Genomic DNA, 19,256 nt, shown 5'->3' on the forward strand with positions numbered 1-19,256 from the left:
CAACCGTTCCCCACCCCAGCCAAAGCACAAAGCTTGAGTTGTATTTAATTTGAAGTTTCATGTACTGCAATGTTGACCCTTTTCTGAAATTAAGCTTTTACAGGGAATAAATGGGAATTGGATTTAGATTCAATAGTATTTACATTTTAAAATTATTCTTGGGAAAAGTTGTCATGAATTTTATATAAGTAGTAGTCAAAATTAATTTTCCAAGTCACTAATATGTATTTGAAGTTAAATCTCTTCTTTCCCTCCACCTCACCAGTATTTGGAGAAACATCTAGTAGCTCAAAAAGAAAATGTGATTCAACATATCCCCTCAGTGGTATTTCAAACACCTTTAAGTCTTCTTTTCTTGTCTCTCATTCTTGTCCCTTTTTAATTAAGGCAGAAGTCATTCAGCCAGTAACTTGACTCAGCATCTAATAATAGTAGTTGCTGCTGGAGATTTTTAGGTTGATCCAGTTGACACTGATTATGAGAATGTATCTATGTCTAAAGTACTATAGAAGCGTTTCTTGTTGTCAAAGAGTATGGAGTATGTCCATGGTCTGGGACTAATAGCAACCCTTTTTTCTTGTGTCTGCGCCTATTAACACAAATCCATGATTTTATTGATGGGACCTCTCCCTCCAAGAGGCAGCTCTCAGCCCTGCCACAACCGGTGGGATGAGAGGGACACCAAGTACTTTTCTATTCATTTGCTTTCTTTCCTTTCTCCCTTAACTCAGTCACTTAGGCTCATTGGGATGGACAGAGGGCCTAGCAGACCAGTGCAGATAAGTCAAGGGAGGGATGGCCTCCCAGACAAGTCCCTGCTTGTTGTCAGAGTGACCTAGAACATGGAGAGCTAAAAGAACTTGCCTGAGCCATGCTGTAAGTGTGTTTTAGAGGCAGGTCCTGAACCTTTATCCATTGTGCTGGGCAGCCTGTCCCACAGAGACATCTGTACAAGAAGAGCCGAGTTAAAATCATGGCTTTATATATAGAAACTGAGGAGTCCTTAATGTAGTTTACAAGCTCTGTCTAAAACTGGGCAGTGACATGATCTGTCCTAGAAGGACCAGAAGACCAGTAATTGATTTCCCTTTTTTTTTTCTGTTACAAATGAAAGTATTTGTGAATATTTTTGTGTAGCTCTGTCCTTTTTTAGATTTTTTTTTCAAGGTGATAGCCCTAAAAATGGAAGTCCTGGGTCAAAGAATATGAGATTTGGAGGGAGCTTCATTAATGAGGAAATCAACCCATACCTGAAGGAAATCCCTATCATGACAGCCCTTAGAAAGGGTCAGATTGAAAACTTCACCACTTCCTAAGGAAGTCCATTTTGCTTTTGGACAGCTTTCCTTCTGATTTATTGTATTGTTGCTGATTCTCTGGCAGGCAGTATCTTGTGATGAAGATCAGCTTTATCAAGTCTCTGTGAGACCATTCTCCAACTTAGTCAAACCAGAATTAATGAGTTTTACTGGAAAAGACAGTGTTTGTCTTCAAGGAACATAACCTTTGTGATTTTTTTCCATCAGCGCTTGGATGTTGAAGGAGTGAGCTTTAGGAGCTGCTTCATTCAGCGTGCCTTACAGAACCCCAATCACATGTTATTAAGCAGGTGCTCTGTACACAGCACCAGAAGGCACTTTGGGTTTGAATTCCTCTGGAGGGTCCCAGGTCATCTTAATCCTAGAACAAGCTTGGCCCCAGGCACTCCAGCATTCAGGCTGCTTGGGGTGGAGGTCCCTTGTCCCATTCAGGCACTGGGACCCTATTTGGGATTTGTTAGCAAAGATAGAGGAGGGTTTGGCCATTTCCATCTCCAGTTCCTTTTATAGATGAGGAAATGATGCAGAAGGCTTCAGTGACTTGCCTGGGGCCAGAGAACTAGGCTGGATCTGAGGCTGGATTTGGACTCAGGATAGGTGTGCTTAGGGCTCTGTGTGAGGTGGCGCCCCCTGGCTGCCCCTAGATCCTTTTGGGTTTGATAGGTCTCCTCTCCCATCTCTGCTCCCCTTGCCTTCTTCTGCTCTGTTGGTGTGTGAGGGCTTCGGCCTAGTCAAGTGCTTGTGTCATCACTATTGTGGAACTGTCGCCCAAGCAGCTCACCTCCACTTTTAAACCTCAACTCATTCATGAATGTGTGTTTATTCCCACACGCCTGCTCATGGTTTTGCTCCATTTGTCTTGCTCCTTTTACCTGCCTTTCATTTGGACTGTTTTCTCACTAGCTACTCTTTCTGTGGTCCCTTACAATACAATCTGCTTTCCATCCTTACCTCCTTAATAAAACTTTCTCAGGGTACTTGAGTGTTTCCTTGTCAAGGCATTTGCCATGTTTCCTCATGATCCTTGAAAGTGTCATTTACTATCGGCCTCATTCACCACCTCCCTTCCACTTCTTGGCAGTTCTCCCTTGAGTGCTGCCCTTCCTGGAGCTCTTGGGGGACAGGTTTGGGGCCAGCTATGCCAGGTTCTAAGGGAAAGTGGGGGTAGGTGCTGGAATGACTTCCTCCATCTCCTGGTTCCCCTTGGGCTTTTGGCTGCTTTAGCAAGGCGAGCTATTAGCTGACTTGCCAGAATGCTCCAAAGCAAGGAAACCCCAGCTTTTAGTGTGACATCAGCCTCATGATCTTCCCTCTCATAAGGGGGTAGGGCATGACTCCTGAATTTCCTTAATCCAGTTAGACTTGGACTCAGGAAATCTATTCTCTCATCTGTTAAATAGGGATAACTGTCCCAACAAGAGCATTATTATTAGTAAGAGCGCATGAAATAATCTCTGTGAACCAGTTTTTGGAATTTTTTCAAGCATCATGTAAATGTTTATTATTAAGAATTGTGACCCCCATGGTACCCTTGTCCTCATATAGTATTCGGGTCTTTTTTTTTTTTTTTTGAAAGATATAAATAGATAGATTGATAGATACAGATATAGATAGATATAGATATTTTAGTATTTCCTTTCATCCTGTATTCTTAAATCTAAAATTATTTAGATGAAAGATTAACATTTATTGATGATTACTAATTGTAGCTCTTTTGTTAATTGTAATCATGTTAGTTGATCTTTCCACTATACATATATTTTACTACTTTTAAAGACAGGATTAGGAAAACTCCAGTATCTTTTTCCCTTCCTCTTTCAGGCAGGACAGTCATCCACTGTCATTGAGAACATCCACACTATTATTGCTGCAGCCGCTGTGAAGTTCAGCTCAGATCAGCTGAATCATCTCTTTGTTCTCATCCAGAAGGTATGTGCATGGTAACATTTATTTACACATCTTCAAATAAACATTTTTATTTTAGCTTTCATTTCTAGAGTGCTTTTCTTTAGAGGCCCATGGGTGAGGGGTGAGGGTAAAATAGGATCACGTGACAAATTATTCCTTTATTTGTGATCATTTGATATAATTTTGTGTATCAAACACAAAAATTATGAATCAAATACAAACATTTGATATAATCCAGATCCAAGAAACCTAAGGTCTTAGATGTAGATCTGGAATAGATGTAAAAGCTGTTTAGTCCCATCTCTTCATTTGATGGAGGAAGAAACTGAGGGCTAAACAGGTTCAGTTTTCCCCTGTCACCTGTGGAGAATTGGAGGTGAGGATTGCCACCACTGACCCCAGAGCTGATGTCTGCACCCGAGTTCTACCCCAGCTCCCAGTCGCGAACCGTCCACTCTTGACTCTGACTTTCTCAAGAGAGAAGAGGCTCTTTGGGTCAGCAGGCAGCAGTTACACGATCACTGGCTGCCAAGTTCCAAATGGACGTTCTTTTAAGGCTGGCCTAGGAAGTGGGCGGAGGCCTGCAAGAGGGATAACTCTCCTCCTTCTTACTGTCTCATGGTTGTTTTATCAGATGGATACCACCCCCAGTCCTCAGCAACTTGACTTCATTCTGTCCTTTTATGTTTACCCCGCAGAGCTGGGAGACAGAAAACGACCGGGTCAGACAGAAGTTGTTGAGCCTGATCGGGCGCATCGGCCGTGAAGCTCGCTTTGAGACCACCTCTGGAAAGGCAAGAGACCAGACAGATGTTTCAGCTACAGATGTAGTCTTTGAAACCCTCTGTCTCCTCAGGGGCTCACGTGCCTTCTGTCCTTGCAGGTCCTTGAAGTCCTCTGGGATTTGGCCCATCTTCCCACCTTGCCCAGCAGCCTCATTCAGCAAGCTTTGGAGGAGCACCTGACCATCCTTAGCGACGCCTATGCAGTGAAGGAAGCTATCAAGAGAAGCTACATCATTAAGTGCATTGAAGACATTAAACGGGTATAAAACCTGGCTGGGTGTGGTACGATCATTCTCTAATCATCAGCAGAGATGCCCCGGTGGAACATTTTTCCTACCCTGGAGCCTGGGCTTAGGAGAGTGGGTAGCTACTGGTTTTTTTTTTTTAGATACTTATATTTCTTTTAAAATACATTTTCAGCCTGGAGAGTGGTCAGGTTTGGAAAAAAACAAGAAGGATGGATTCAAGGTAAGAATTTGCTGATTGAACGCACTTGAAAGTACATTAATGGTGAGGGGATTGTAACCCTTTTAACAATCCTCTTTTAATATTTCCTCTCTTTAAATTAGTTATGTGTGGTGTTCACACACAGGCTGTATATTTCAAGACTGATTTCTTTATGGTTTTAGATTTCAGACTTATTATTTCAGTCAGTGGTGATTGGTTTTCTGTCATCCATCATGAAAAACTAGTTAGTGACCTATGGGAAGAGAAAAAAACATTTGTCAGAGATCATGGTTTTTAAAAATTCAACTTAGTTTTTTTCCTTAAAAAAGAAGTATAAAGCATTTAATTTAGATGTTGTTGGCAGTTCCTAATTCTTTCTACTTTTGTCTCTTCCCACCCATTGAGAAAACAAGAAAAACAACTTATTACAAGTATGTGGGCAAGCAGAGCAAGTTGCTGCGTTAGCCATTTCTGAAAATTGAACTTCCCTTTGCCGTCTGTCCCTGATCTCTGTCAGGAGCCTGAGAGCAGATTTCATTTTGAGCCCTAGGCCGGTTGAGTCCATTAGAACTACTCAGTCTTTCCAAGTTGTCCTTAATGTACTATTAGTTAGCTATACAAATTGTTCTCCTGGTTCTTAAAGCATTTCTTTCAGGAATGAGAAAAATGAATGAAAAAAATTTGTTAAGAGCTTAACCATCACCCATATATTGACCTGGGTTTAGAATACAATTAAAAGCCCTCCCTGCCCTGCAAGGGAGCTCATATTCTAACACATTTCCAAACGGTGGCCACGAAGGATCGTTCTGGTCTGGGAAGTCTCTTGAGGTAGTCCATTGACAAGGTAGCTTTCCAAAGAAGTCTTTCGGGTTAATTTTCCTCTACCTTTCCTATTAACAAGCCCTACACTCTAGAAGGAGGATACTTAGTTCTGTACTGAGGCTATTTGAGGGAGTGAAGAAAGAAAAACATCCACTGGAAGAAAAAATGATTCAGAATGTCTGTAGTATTGTTACTTCATGGTTCTCTGGGAGAAAGCTGGGAAAGAAAGACCTTGGAATAGCTCCTTGACCTGTCAAATAGTGGGCAGGCTTTTGGCAGCCCCGCTCGGAATGGACAAGGCCGATATCACCAGCAGACATCTCCCTCTGTGAACAATCACCAGGGGCTGGGGGCTGCATGTGGATGGCTCTGCACTCCCAGCTTGAGGCATTCCATCCTCCCTTTTGAAAGCACAGAGAGCATTGTGGGTATATTCAGAAATTTCCTCTGATGCTCAGTTTGCCATCAGGAGTCTATTGTTGTGTATTTGCAAGGTTGCATTTGGGCATTTATGTATGTTCTGTTTCACTTTTCAGTGATTTTTACAAGGACTAGGTAGTTTGATTTCTTAGGTTTTAATAATAATTTGTAAAGGGGAAGGTTGTGTGATTCTCTTGTTTATGGTAAAAAAAAAAAATTATTTGTTCAGTTTATGACATAGGCCTTTTGTCAGGTGGAATGTATTTCTAAATATTCCACTGGGGGGTGGGGTGGGGTGGTTGTTGTTTTCAGTGTCTCAGTTAATCTGGATGCCTTTTTCTTTGGGTTTGAATTTCATCCAGAATTAGTCAAGGAATTCCAATCCTAAGTAAGAACCAGAGGCCTGTCTTATTCCCGGCATCACTCACCTTTTCTTTATAGTTAATGAAAGATAAAGCAGGAAGCGCTGCCCAGGAAGTGGCTTCTAAAACTTAGTATTCTTTTTTGGCAGTCTCTATTCCTTCCTTTCTGAGTGCCATTAGCTCTTCGGCTCTTCTTGGGGGTGGGCCTACTGCTGCCTTGCTGCTTTTCTCTCCTTGCGTCATTCACATTTTAATTCTTAAAGAAATTTCTCTAGAGTCTTTTTGTGAAGACCCAAAGGCAAAATCCTTTTTACACCCCTTCCCCAAGCCAGTGAATTCAGTGCCCCATAATTTTGTTGCTGTCCCATTGGTCCTTAGTCCTGTATTGCTGCTAAAGGTGTTTTTCTGTGCTGTGCCCTTTCCTGCCAGGCAGCAAGGTGGGCTGACTGGGGATTGTCTCCCTGTCCGGCTTCACAGGAACTAAGAGGGTAAGAGGAGATCCCCCTCCCCTCCTCAGCTCCCTGTCTCCTCTTCCAGCTCACTCCCTTCTCACGACTTGTAGGCTAATAGCTGCCACACTCCCCTGTTGTTTGTTCAGAAATCCTGACTTGCATTACTGTAGCTACTGCCAGGATAATTTGGGCTTCCTGGGGCTTTTCTCCTCCCTATTCCCTGTATCAACCTCCCTTTTTCCTGTTCTCCTTTTTCTTTCCTCCTTTTAAAAAATGTTTAAATGTTCTAATACAACACATTTAGCTAAACACAATAGACCCAATTTAATAAATCAAAATACCCTTATACTTTCAACCTATTATCTCAAGTTCTCCATTCCCTTTGTTAACAAAGAAGCTGAGATGTCAGGTTTCTCTTCCAGTTGTCTGTCCTCTGTTATTGTTCCTGATACAGTTATAACACAGATAATGGGTGGTTTGGCAAAGAGGATAAAATCATGCTCTCTTCCCTTTTATTTAAAAAAAATCTGAATTGACTTAGGTTAAATTAGTTTTACCCTTTTAAGTTATATTTGAGCTAATCATTTTTAACTTATAAAGCTATCAAGTCTTTTTTTTTTTTTTTAATTGTTAATGTCTTGAATTGGTACCTACTTTTTTTTATCTCCTTTGAATACCATCTTCCCATCTTATAATAAGAATTAGTCAAGTCAGGTTGTATCAAGTTGTGTTTTGTCAGAAGTGACTCCTGTAACCAATCACCATGTTAGTGGAGGTGGTACCTTAAAAGAGTCACGTGATCTGCAAATAACATTTTTCCAGTATGTTAACATTGGAGAAGCTACGTGGCCGAATGAAAAAAAAAAAAGACCAGTCTTGGAAGTATCTTAAGTCCCAGGTTTTGTGTTGACTTTTTTTTTTTTTTTTTTTTTTTTTTTTTAAATTGAGGGAATCAATTAAAAATTGGAAAATTTTGGGAAAAGTCCAAAGTCTGGTAGTCCAACCTTTTAACTAGCCTTAATAACACTGATTGCTAAAGGCGTGATGGTTTAATATTTTATGTTTTATGTTTTAAAAAGTACCAGTCAGGACTTGAAGAGTTTTGAAACATTGTCACTTTTAGGCATTTCTATTGGAACAGGAATTTTTCTTTGGCCCTTGAAAGTATCTTCCTCAAAGTACAAACTTGACTGATACTTGATGCTTTTCATTGTTTTCTTTCTCTTAAGTTCATGCGGGCACAAGTTCCTTATATTGATGCATTTTTTCCAGAGCTTTTTGCTTGTTTTTCTAAATGCTGTGAAATTGTAATTAAAGAGACAACAGAGAAAAATCCGGGATTGGGGGGAATATTCTTGTGAATAAGGAATTGAGCTTTTTATTATTAGTTCTCAGTATTTAGATTCTACATGCTATAATTGCTATAATCACATATATGCCACTCGAATTTCTGTGTCTTAGAATGTAAAAAATATAATCCCATAGTTTAAAAGGAATTATTTTTGGAAAGTAATTCTTTAAAGTAAAGAAAAGCGATTTACAAGAGTATTAGAAACATGATATTAGGGGGAAAAAATGTGCATCAGATTGACATTAATGAATCTTCTAAGTCCAAATTTTATGCCTACATTGAATATTCTCTTGGATCTTTGAATTCTGTGCTGGTCCAGAACTCTAATATAAGGTTAAAATTGTGTTTGTGTGTGTGTATTTGAAAAATACTATGGAAAGACAGATTGTTAAAGGGGAAGGGATATTGTATTAAGTCAGGAGACGGGTTCCGATGTCAGCCCTGGAGCTTGTTAGCTTTTTGTTAGCAAGTAGTTTGACTGTGGAATTGTGGTTTTCTTCTTTATAAAATGAGTAATGCTGTGGCCTACCTCGCAGGGTTGTTGTGAGGACTGAGCTTTGTTAATCTCAGAATTCTCTGGAAATGAGGCTTGTTGTTAATGATGGGGACAAAAACGGCTGAGGTCAGGCAGGATCTTCTCTTTTAACAGAGTCCTGCCTTGGGATCCTGAGTCCCTGATACTTGAGCTCTGCTGGGTTTGGCTCCAGTCACGTTCATTGGAATCTCGATAGTATCACACAAAGCCAACTTTTAATTTCCTTTTATTATTAGATGAAGACAGATTGATTACTTGCCAGCCCTTTCATTGAAATATGGACGTTAGGTTTTTGCCAGCAGCTTCTGACTTCTGTCAGTGCCCTGGCAGGATGGACTTCCTAAGAGTCTGTCTCTGGAGTTGCCACTTCCCTGATGTCCCAGGAGGGTATCATGTATTTGCCATCCCTTCGTACCTCTTCCTGTATGGAATACTTAGTTTTAGGAAGCTGCATGCAGGATAAGGAGACGTAGTCCTGGGGGTGACATGAAGCCCAGATGGCCCCTGAACCCCGGGGAGAGAAGGGCAAGAATGGGTGGTAAGAGAAGCAAGATGGAACCGATTTCCTGGTTCTGTCTTTTCTTTCATTAATGGGAAGGCTTGGCGCATGCTGTGTGTCTCTTCATTTGATTGTCATTCATTTTTTGTTCTAGTCATCCCAGCATAACAACCCCCAGTTTGTTTGGGTGGTCCCCGCTTTACGGCAGCTCCACGAGATCACACGATCATTTATAAAACAAACCTATCAAAAGCAAGACAAGGTAAGAATGCTTGCTAGTGTCTGATTAGGTCACAAGCACAAAGGCAAGAGGTTGGGGGTTTTGTACTTTTATAGCCAGCAGCTTATTGGGTGGATCCTGTGCTTTCTCTCCTTTTCTTGAATAAAAATAAATCTTTGCCTTTTTATTTCCTTAAACTCTTTGAAGTATGTGCCTGAAGTGAGACAAAGTTATAATATTCTTCCAGGATTTCTGAAGGAAAAAAAAAAGCAATAGCTTGAGATACTTTGTAAGAAATAGTCAGCTGCCTCAGGTCAAAGTATTTACTCCAAACTTGATTTGAGAGAATAAATAGGGGGAAATGAAGATTCTGATAAAAACATTTTTCATAGTAAAAAAAGCAAATCAGATGTGGCTCTCTTCAACAGTGAGAGGATTCAAATCAGTTCCACTTGTTCAATGAAGAGAGCCATCTACACGAGAGAGAACTGTGGGAACAGAGTGTGGAACACAATGTAACATTCTCACTCTCTCTGGTTTGCTTGCATTTTGTTTTCTTTCTCTGTTTTTCTTTTCCTTCCTTCTTGATCTGATTTTTCTGGTGCAGCAAGATAACTGTATAAATATGTAGACATATATTGGATTTAACATGTGTTAGACTACCTGCCAGCAAGGGAAGGGAGTGGGGGGAAGGTGGGGAAAATTTGGTTTTGCAAGGATCAATGTTGAAAAAATTACCCATGCATATATCTTGCAAATAAATAAATAAACTAATTAATTAATTTAAAAAAAAAAAAAGGCACACCATTGGATTTTCCTTGTTGTTTTAGAGAAACAAATGGGGGCAGCTGGGTGGCTTAGTGGATAGATTACCAGCCCTGAAGTCAAGAGGACCTGAGTTCAAATCTGGTCGCGAACACTTAACACTTCCTAGCTGTGTGACCCTGGGCAAGTCACTTACCCCCAATTGCCCCAGCAAAAAAATAAAAAGATAAAATAAAGAAGCAAAATGGGTAGGATGAGGAAAAGACTTTCTGCATATAGGATCGTATTCGTCTTGTTCCACATGGAAACTAAAGAAAGCCTCAAGCCTTCTAAGCCACCAATATGCAGTTTGAACATAAGATTGTATGAATATGGCACAAAAATTACATAGACTCCTAAACTTTCCTTTTCATTGTTTTCCCCAAGAGCATCATTCAGGACTTGAAAAAAAATTTTGAAATAGTCAAACTGGTAACGGGGAGTTTGATAGCATGTCACCGACTTGCAGCATCTGTATCAGCACCTGGGGGCTTAACTGGTTCAACACTGGTGGATGGCAGATACACTTATCGGGAGGTAAATTGTGCATTATGCTTTTGTAATATGTAAAAATATTTAAGATGCCAGTTGTATTTCACTGGCCAGAAGTATTGAAAATTAATCTTGATTTGGGATTCATCACTGTTAAATATTTATTTAGAAGCTTTCATAATTAACTTTTATTGGCAGCTAAAAGTCAGATATAATTGCTGTATGGCTAAATTTGTCATAATTTAATCCTCTTAAAACAATGAGATATAAAGAGCATTAGTATGTAATCCTTAAATTATATTCAAAATTAAATTATATTTTTTGTTTAATGTATACATGACTAGAATGAGCTAAGGACAATTATCTCTCTTTCAGTATTTAGAGGCGCACTTAAAATTTCTGGCATTTTTCTTGCAAGAAGCCACTCTATATCTGGGTTGGAATCGAGCTAAGGAAATCTGGGAGTGTCTTGTGACAGGACAAGATGTTTGTGAATTGGATAGAGAGGTAAGACACTTTATATGTGGGAATGTGTGAGGCTTCCTTATATCTCAAATAGTGTTCACTTCTTATTTATTTTGTTTTTAAGTACTTTGAATAGAAATGTCTTTTATGAGTGATGGGTCATTTTAAAAGTACATATATGATATGTAGATTCCACACAGACACACACACAGAGCATATTTTACATTCTAGTCCACATTAAATTCAAAATGAGTGTGACTTAAATGTCAAAGGTAAATACCACAAGAAAATTAGAAGAAAAACATCATGAACTAGTCACAGCTGTGATAGTAGGAAATTTCTTTAAAAAGGGACAAAGGCAATTTAAAAATAAAAATTGATTCAGCATAAACAAAAATTAATGCATCTGAAATAAAAAGAGAAATGGTTGAGTGGGAGAATAGCTTTGTATCAAGTGTTTCTGGAAAGGGTTGGTATTCAAGGTCTAAAAAGATTAACAGAAATATACTCATGACCACAAGTCCTTCCTCGAGAGATAAATGGCCCAAGGACATGAACAGTCAGTTCATTTCAGGGAATTGCAAACTGTGAACAATCCTGAGGGAAGGTTTCAGTTCACTAACACCATGAGAAACACAAATCTAAATAGTGCTGACATTTTACCTCAAGTTCAGCAAAAGGCAAAGATGAAAATAACGACTTTGGAAACCAGGTAACACAAAAACAAGACAAAATTGAGGTTTTGTTTGGCTGAAATTTGGGATCATTAAAAGCAAATCAGAATATTCTCCTTCCATTTAATTCTGGATCAAATCTGTTCTCACTAAGGAATTTTAATGCAAATATTTGAATATTAACAGATAATGATATGTACAAAAATTATTCTTTATTACTTAGATGGTTCAATATTAACATAATTTATTCCTTAAGAAACAAAAAACAATCAGTGCCAGGTTAGGTAAAAATCATCTAGAAACTTAAGCGTGAAAGAATTATACACATACACACACACACACACACACACTCACAGCCATAGTGATAGAGCACTAAGTTTGGAATTGGAGGGGGAAGGGAGGGGAGGGGGAACCGGGGATGAGACTCATGTTCCTAAGTTCAAATCTAACTTCAGACACTTAGCTGTGTGACTCTGGGTAAGTACTTCATCCTGTTTGCCTCAGTTTCCTCATCTGTATAATGAGCTAAGGAAGGAAATGGCCAACCAACTCAGTATCTCTGACAAAAAAACCCCAAATAGAATCATGAGGTCTCAGACAAGAGTGAAATAGCTCAACAGTGACAACAAGGTACAAAGCAAGGAACTTTTCTATGGCTATTATTTGGCAGAACACTAAGAATTGTCACAATAAAGAGCCAAAGTTATCATCAGAAAAGAGGAAGCAAAATTATTCTTTTTTTCAGATATGATGGTTTGCTTAGAAAACCTCAAATGGTGGAGAAACTCGTTAAAGAAACTAAAAGCAATAAATCAGTCATTAAACATTTATTACATGCCTCCCATGTGTCAGATACTATACTAAGGGTTGCAGATATAAACCACCCAAAAATGTCAGCCTCTGCTCTCAAGGAGTTTCAAATCTAAAGGTGGAAAACAAAACATACCACAAAGTTCCAAAGAGGGTGAGTGTTGGAGAAGGTCCTGGGTCCAAGTCAGGATGGAAAAGTGAGAGGAGCTGGTGAGGAATGAGGAGAGGGTCTGAGCTGCTTAGCAAACACCCCACTGTCAGAGGAGCAGAGTAGGGCCCTGGCAGGGACTGAGAACCAAGGCTGATGGGATATTGTAGGATGATTTTCCCAAGAATGAGCTTCCTGAGTCCTGAGGAAGAAGTCTCAGAAGGCCCAGAGTCATGAGAAAAGAAATGAAAAATAAGTTTAGTAAAATGGCAAAATATAAAACATTCACCAAAAAAAGTATTTCTAAACTAAGAGAAATCCATTCCAAATTACATCTAAAGGGGGATAAAAAACATTCTTTACAGAAGTGGAAGAAGACTGAAGTAAATGGAATAGTTTGGTTATTGATGAGTAAACTGCCATAGAAATAAAAATTCCTGTGGTATGTAAACAAACACCTACAACTACCCCATATACATGGTCACTGCATTAGAGAGGCCTGAGCCAAGTCCTTGAGCTAGAACAGGTAGAATTGGGCTTCTGCCCACACACTCAGGGCTGGGCTATTGAAGGAGGCGGCACTGGTCTCTCATTGTTCACAAGTGGTAACTGAGTGGGCCAAAGGCTCAGGACAATGTGGCCTGTGTCCAGGGTACAAAGGGTGAAGCAGAGGGCCCACAGAGGACCCAGGTGGCCGGCTTGTGAAGGGCCACGAGTTTGAGTGTCTTAGGCAGGTACACACACAAGTACATTGGAAGGAAAGGGGAGATGCATGCAGACAATGGGATGTTGTTCAGTCCTGTCTGATTCTGTGGCCCCATGTGGGGTTTTCTTGGCAGATCCAGCTCATTTTACAGAGGAGGAAACTGAGGAACACAGGGTGAAGTGACTTGCCCAGAGTCACACAGACAGTGAAAGTCTGAGGCCACATTTGAAAAATGACTTCGGGCCTGGTGCTCTATCCGTTGCACCACTAGTCAAGGGCTCTGTACAGATGGGAGACACTTCTGTGTGGAGCAGTTGTACTGCTGTAGGGGACTTTTCACAAGGGGGGGTGGGTTTTTTTTGGGGGAGGTTTGCTTGTTTTTGCTGAGGCCATTGGGGTTAAGTGACTTGCCCAGGGTCACATATCCAGGAAATATTAAGTGTCTTAGACCAGGTTCAAACTCAGGTCCTCCTGACTTCAGGGCTGATTCTCTATCCACTTTGCCACCTGGCTGCCCTGGGGGATAGTATTTTTTAAGCTATAGAGTTTGTATTTGTTCAAAACTGCTATTTGAATGAAACTAATATTCTGCTATCCAGATGTGTTTTGAGTGGTTTACAAAAGGACAGCATGATCTTGAAAGCGATGTTCAACAGCAGCTCTTCAAGGAGAAAATTCTCAAACTGGAGTCCTATGAAATTACTATGAATGGTAGGAAGGCATTTATTATCTTTTATAAGTTCTGATTGAAAAAAGAACTAAAACAAAGCACTCTGTGAAATAAAATTGTAGATAAAACTGTTGACAAAACTTTTTAGAATCTGACTCTAAAATTCTCTCCATGACCTAGGACAGGTGACCGAGGGTTTCCGGGGTTAGGTCCACAGCCAGGTCTGGGAAGGACTTCAGTGGGTCGGGGACAGGCCTTAGGGGGTGACCCAGTCCCTGGGAAAGCCCAAATTTTAAGCTAGAGCTTCGGATGGCAGCTAAGGAAGGCATGAGGGGCAGAGAGTTTGTCTAAGTAGAAGGGAACTCACGCTGGTAAAATCACACAACTTTTTAATTACTTAAAATTAAGTGTAGATTTATACATTCTTTATTTTTGTTCATTTTGACTTGAATGATCTATATTTAACATGAACTGATTTATCCTATTGTGCCTGTTGGCGTACAGGTTTTGCCCTATTTAAGACCTTCTTTGAAAATGTGAATCTCTGTGATCATCGATTAAAGCGACAGGGCGCTCAACTGGTAAGTAGTCCATTTTCTTCCCAGACACAAATGGTAGAGCGAAGGCTGAAAAAAACATTTCCTGGAAAACCCTAATCTGCGTCATCCTTTACCTTGTCCCCAGGGTCCAGGCTGTGCCCTGCTGCCTGGTTTCTGTTCCGGGAGCATCCAGCCTGGTGTTCTGCACTTTTTTAAACCAGATTCACAGTTTCATCCATGAAGGAAATTCCAACTCCCTCTGCCAGTGCAGCCCAGGAACTGCTTGGTTTCTTAGAGCTACCTGGGACACTCGGGGTCATACAAACTGAGTTTCAGGGATTCGAACCCAGCCCTTCCTGTCCACAGCCCCCATTCGCTCAGTCCTGTGGTCTTTTCCCTTGGCACACCGTAAATACTTTAAAAATGTCGTTCAGTTGAAATATATCATCATTTGTTTGCACCATTTTCCCCCTCAAATATTGAACAGAATTGTCTCTAGTAACACACATCATCATCATAATTAATAGTGTTTATATAGTACTTTGCAGAAAACTTCACAAATATTGTTAAGCTACAAATTAGGTGCTGTTGTTCTCCCTGTTTTACAGAGGAAGAAACTGGGCGAGCAGGTTAAGTGCCTTGCCCAGGGTCCCACAGCTAGTGAAGGTCAGAGGTTAGGCTGGAACTCTGGTCTTGCTGGTTTCAGGCCCCACACCCTTTGCCCCGTGGCACCCTTTGCTGTGCCCGTACACAGGAATCCATCCCAAGTCTGGTCGTTCTGGGTGCCCAGGTTTTCTGTGTGCAGCCAGGGGCCCATCAGTGCGTGCCCAAGCTCCCCGACGTGGAGCTCCCTGTTCCTTGTTTCCTTCAATGGGTTCTAGTAGAGCCTTGCCCTCATGGCCCGCTAAGGAAGATAGGCTCTGCTGGACTGCCCCAGACCTGCAGCCCCCTTTTGCCCTGTTTCCTCCTGAGCTGATCCTGGTCTCCTACTGTCTAGAAAACCAGGTAGTGAAGCTTAGGAGAACCTTCTGTAACGGGTGAAAATCCAGGCAGCCTCCCTGGCTGGGGATGGCCCTCTCTGTGCAGGAGGGTTTGAAGCACCTTCCGGAACACTGTTGCTTTATTATAAACTGGCACCTCCCCAGAACAGTCACTGGACACGTAAAGAAAATGCACAACAGAGCAAAGGCAGTTCGTGGACCTTAGGTCTCATGGGAGTGCCCAGGCCGGGAGGCGCCTCGGTAGTAGAGTCAGCATCTTGTAAAGGTCCTGTGGCCACAAGGGCCAGGCTGGCCCGGCTTCCGCTCCCCAGCCTGGGAGCCTCTCCAAGCAGGCCTTAGTAGGTCTCCCCATGTCACTGTGCGCAGAATAATCTCTGAACAAATGGAATCCCAGACCGAGGCCCAAGCCCTTTGCTGGGCTGTGCTGGCCTTGTTTTACACACGTTGTCTACTTTTGTCTTCAAAAAGTCCGTGGCGTGTTGGCCGAGCATTGTAACATTTTATATTTAGGGGGTTTGACTATTCAAACTTGTTAAGGAAAAGTTTAGAAGAAAGATTTCTTCTAAATCTAGTCTTTAAGTAAGCCAATTCATTAAAATAGGAAATCTGGGGGGTTGTATACACAAATACACACATACATCAGATATTTAAATCTATACATAGAAAAATGTTTTATTATACATATGTCCTGTATATTGTACAATAATTTCATAATTGAACCTGTGTATATTCAGTGAATTTTCAGACTGTCAAAGAAAAGATTAATATTAGTTTTAAGCACCAGTTTGCAAAAGTAAATTTTATTAAATTATTATTATTCTGTGCATTTCTTGCTTAGAGTGAGATGTGCGGATAAACACAATTCCCCCACCTGGTTCTGAAGGGATGATTTGAGGTGCCATTTAAGGGGATCTTGTACAAGGTTCAGATACATTTTTGGGTTAGCCTTCCCCTTCTATGTGGGTGAGTCACAGTCCCAGGGGAAGGAGGGTGGCAGGTTGGGGGTCTTCTCTAGGAGAGCAAGCTTGCTTCTCATCCTGCCTCCCTTACCTGGAACTGCAAACTTTGCTCAAGGGCAGCTCTAGGAAGCTATTCTCATTTGGAGAGAATGTTTTATGCCTTAGAATTCCTAGTCTGACTTAAAATGAGATTTTTCCATATATATGCCCAGGGCCACCAGCAGCCCCAGCTGGACTGTACACACTCTCTTCGAGGAGAGCACAGTTAGCTATCCAGTCGTGGCTGAATGGTGAAGGTTTTTTTCTTGACATGCAATGAAGAAATAAACCACTTTGTCTGTGGTGGGTTCATTTCCTTCTGCCTTAACATTTACAACTTAGTAACACACGGCTTAATTTTTGTCTTTTAACAGTATGTAGAGAAGTTGGAATTGATTGGGATGGATTTTATTTGGAAAATTGCGATGGAGTCACCTGACGAAGAAATAGCTAATGAAGCCATTCAGCTGATCATAAACTACAGTTATATTAATTTAAATCCAAGATTGAAGAAGGTGGGTGCGGTGAGTGGGCAATTATGGGTGGATATCGCTCCTCCTCTTCCAAATTCGTGGAGATTGGTTTGCTTTGTTTTGGGATTTGGTTCTCAAGCACAATTTTCTCCCTTTGACATATTGCCAAAGCACTGATTTCCTTTTAACTGGCCTTTCTAGGATTCAGTGTCTCTGCACAGGAAGTTCATCGCTGACTGCTATGCCCGCCTAGAAGTGAGTATCCAGCAGCCCTTGATCCCTTGGGTCAGTTGCTGTCTGAAGCGGTAGGAGAGGTCCCCGCCCCAAGGACTGGACTTCCGGCCTCCTTAGTGTGTGCTCCCTCCATCTCCTGGGCCATCTCACACTGTGAATGTCATACTCGTGGCAGTCACTCACATTCTAGCATGATACAGCTTGCACCATGCTCTCAGTGAGGTAGGTTATCATGACCATTAACAGACAAGGACAGACAATGGCTGCTCCCTGGCATGACTAGTTCACACAAGGAGTTGTGGCAGAGGGCTCTTGGCCCATGGTCATCTACCGGCAGGTCCCGACTCTTTCTTCAGCTGTCAACAAGTCAATGACATGCCTGTGTGGTGCTCTGCCACGGAGATGGTGCCTAGAAAGTGCAGGGCACACTGACAGGAAGCCCATCCCTTCCTCAGTGGTCAAGTGAATAAGTGTTTGGTGTGTGCTCAAGCTCAGCACTACTCTAGGGAGAAAAGAAGGGGGTCTCTTCAGATCACCCTTGCCTTGGTAATCTGATTTAATTTTTTAATGGAATTTTATTTTCAGATTCAAATGACCTCCCTCCCACCTTCCTTTCTACCTCACTGAGAAAGCAGAAGAACTCAGAACTCATTACGTGCACATGTAGTCTAGCAAAAGAGGGTTCTTCCTAAAACATGGGGCTTCCTAGGAATAGGGTTGTTTCTTTCCTAGGTCATTAATACCCTGCACCTCCCCCCGATCTTTTGTAAACCTCAGTCTAGTCACCTCTCCCTCCTCTTGTACTTTTTTTGTACCTAAATTAAGAGTTTTCATTTTTTTCCAATTTAAAATTTCTCATTTTCTGTAACCTATTAATTTATCTCTTATCAGTGAATATTTGCCGTCTGAAATGGATATATTGATCATTAAGAAATGGCTCAAAAAGGCACATTAGGAAGAGTCTCAAAAAAGCATAGTCTTGGAACTGGATAGCCTAGCTGAAGGAGCACCAAGCCTAGAGTCAGGAAAACCTGAGTTAAAATGTGGCCCTGGCACTTCCAGGCTCTGCAGTTCTTGGATCACTTTCCCTTTCCCCGCCTTAGCTTCTTCTGCTAGAAAATGGGCTAGTACCACCACCACACCCACCACCACCCCGGGACCATTGTAAGGATCTAGGGAGACAGTACTTTCAAGTGCTCTGTCCAGTGCCTGGCACATAGAAGGCATATGGATTCTCATTTTGTTCCTTGATTAGTTGATTGAAGGATGCACACGCCTGTGTGGACGGACACACACACACACACACACACACACACACACGGTATATTTGTTTTTTAAGCATTGCATGGCCTTATCCATATCCCTAAGGTACTTCATTGAAGACTTTCTAAATTGAGTCTTAGTCATTAATAACTTTTCTTTGTGCCCAACTATTCAACTGGTTCTGAACCTGTGAGTCAGTAAGCATTTACTACGCACACGACACCGTGCCAAGAGCTTGGGATACAAAAAGACGGTGTCTGCCCTCGAGGAAGTTCCATTCTAAGGGGGGAAACAACAGACAAACAAATAACATGGTATATGCAGGAAAAATAGAAGTTAATTAAGAGAAGAAAGGCATCAGAAGTCAGAGGAATTGGAGGTTTCCTATGAAGATGGGATTTAAGTTGGGCTAGAAGGGAACCAGATGGTGGAGATGAGGAGCGAGAGCTGAGAGAGTGACAGAGCCGGCCCAGTGTCAGGTCCCTATTTAGTGTGCCCCCTCTCTTACAGGCAGCCAGCTCGGCACTTGGCGGCCCAACCCTGACCCATGCTGTGACCCGAGCAACCAAAATGCTCACGGCGACCGCCATGCCCACTGTGGCGACATCTGTACAGTCTCCATACAGGTAAGCTCAGACTTCCTTACCCGTTAGTCCTTCTCATTTCAAAATGTGACTTGCAGTTTAAAGGTTTTTTATCATGGAAAGGGGGAGAAGGGAGGACAAGCAGCATTTATAGAGCACCTGCTGTGTACCAAGAACTGTGTTAAATGCTTTTTGTAAATATTCTCTTATTTGATCCTCACCACCCTGCGAGGTGCTTGGATTAGCCCCCATTTGCATATGGGGTCACTGAGGCA

The 19,256-nt window shown here is 41.5% G+C and overlaps 1 protein-coding gene across 2 annotated transcripts in view; it reads left to right on the forward strand.

Moving 5' to 3' along the window:
- Positions 1-19,256, forward strand: part of USP24 (ubiquitin specific peptidase 24) — a 149,177-nt gene that overhangs the window by 64,973 nt on the left and 64,948 nt on the right. For both annotated transcript variants that reach the window (XM_074265835.1, XM_074265836.1), the window contains exons 13-24: positions 3,141-3,248; positions 3,926-4,021; positions 4,111-4,272; positions 4,433-4,480; positions 9,055-9,162; positions 10,312-10,461; positions 10,792-10,923; positions 13,819-13,930; positions 14,394-14,470; positions 16,802-16,942; positions 17,102-17,155; positions 18,908-19,023. In XM_074265835.1, the coding sequence (XP_074121936.1) occupies positions 3,141-3,248; positions 3,926-4,021; positions 4,111-4,272; positions 4,433-4,480; positions 9,055-9,162; positions 10,312-10,461; positions 10,792-10,923; positions 13,819-13,930; positions 14,394-14,470; positions 16,802-16,942; positions 17,102-17,155; positions 18,908-19,023 (1,304 nt within the window). The remainder of the gene's footprint in view (positions 1-3,140; positions 3,249-3,925; positions 4,022-4,110; positions 4,273-4,432; positions 4,481-9,054; positions 9,163-10,311; positions 10,462-10,791; positions 10,924-13,818; positions 13,931-14,393; positions 14,471-16,801; positions 16,943-17,101; positions 17,156-18,907; positions 19,024-19,256) is intronic.

The sequence above is a fragment of the Sminthopsis crassicaudata genome, chromosome 4, assembly GCF_048593235.1.
Source record: "Sminthopsis crassicaudata isolate SCR6 chromosome 4, ASM4859323v1, whole genome shotgun sequence".
NCBI lineage: Eukaryota > Metazoa > Chordata > Mammalia > Dasyuromorphia > Dasyuridae > Sminthopsis > Sminthopsis crassicaudata.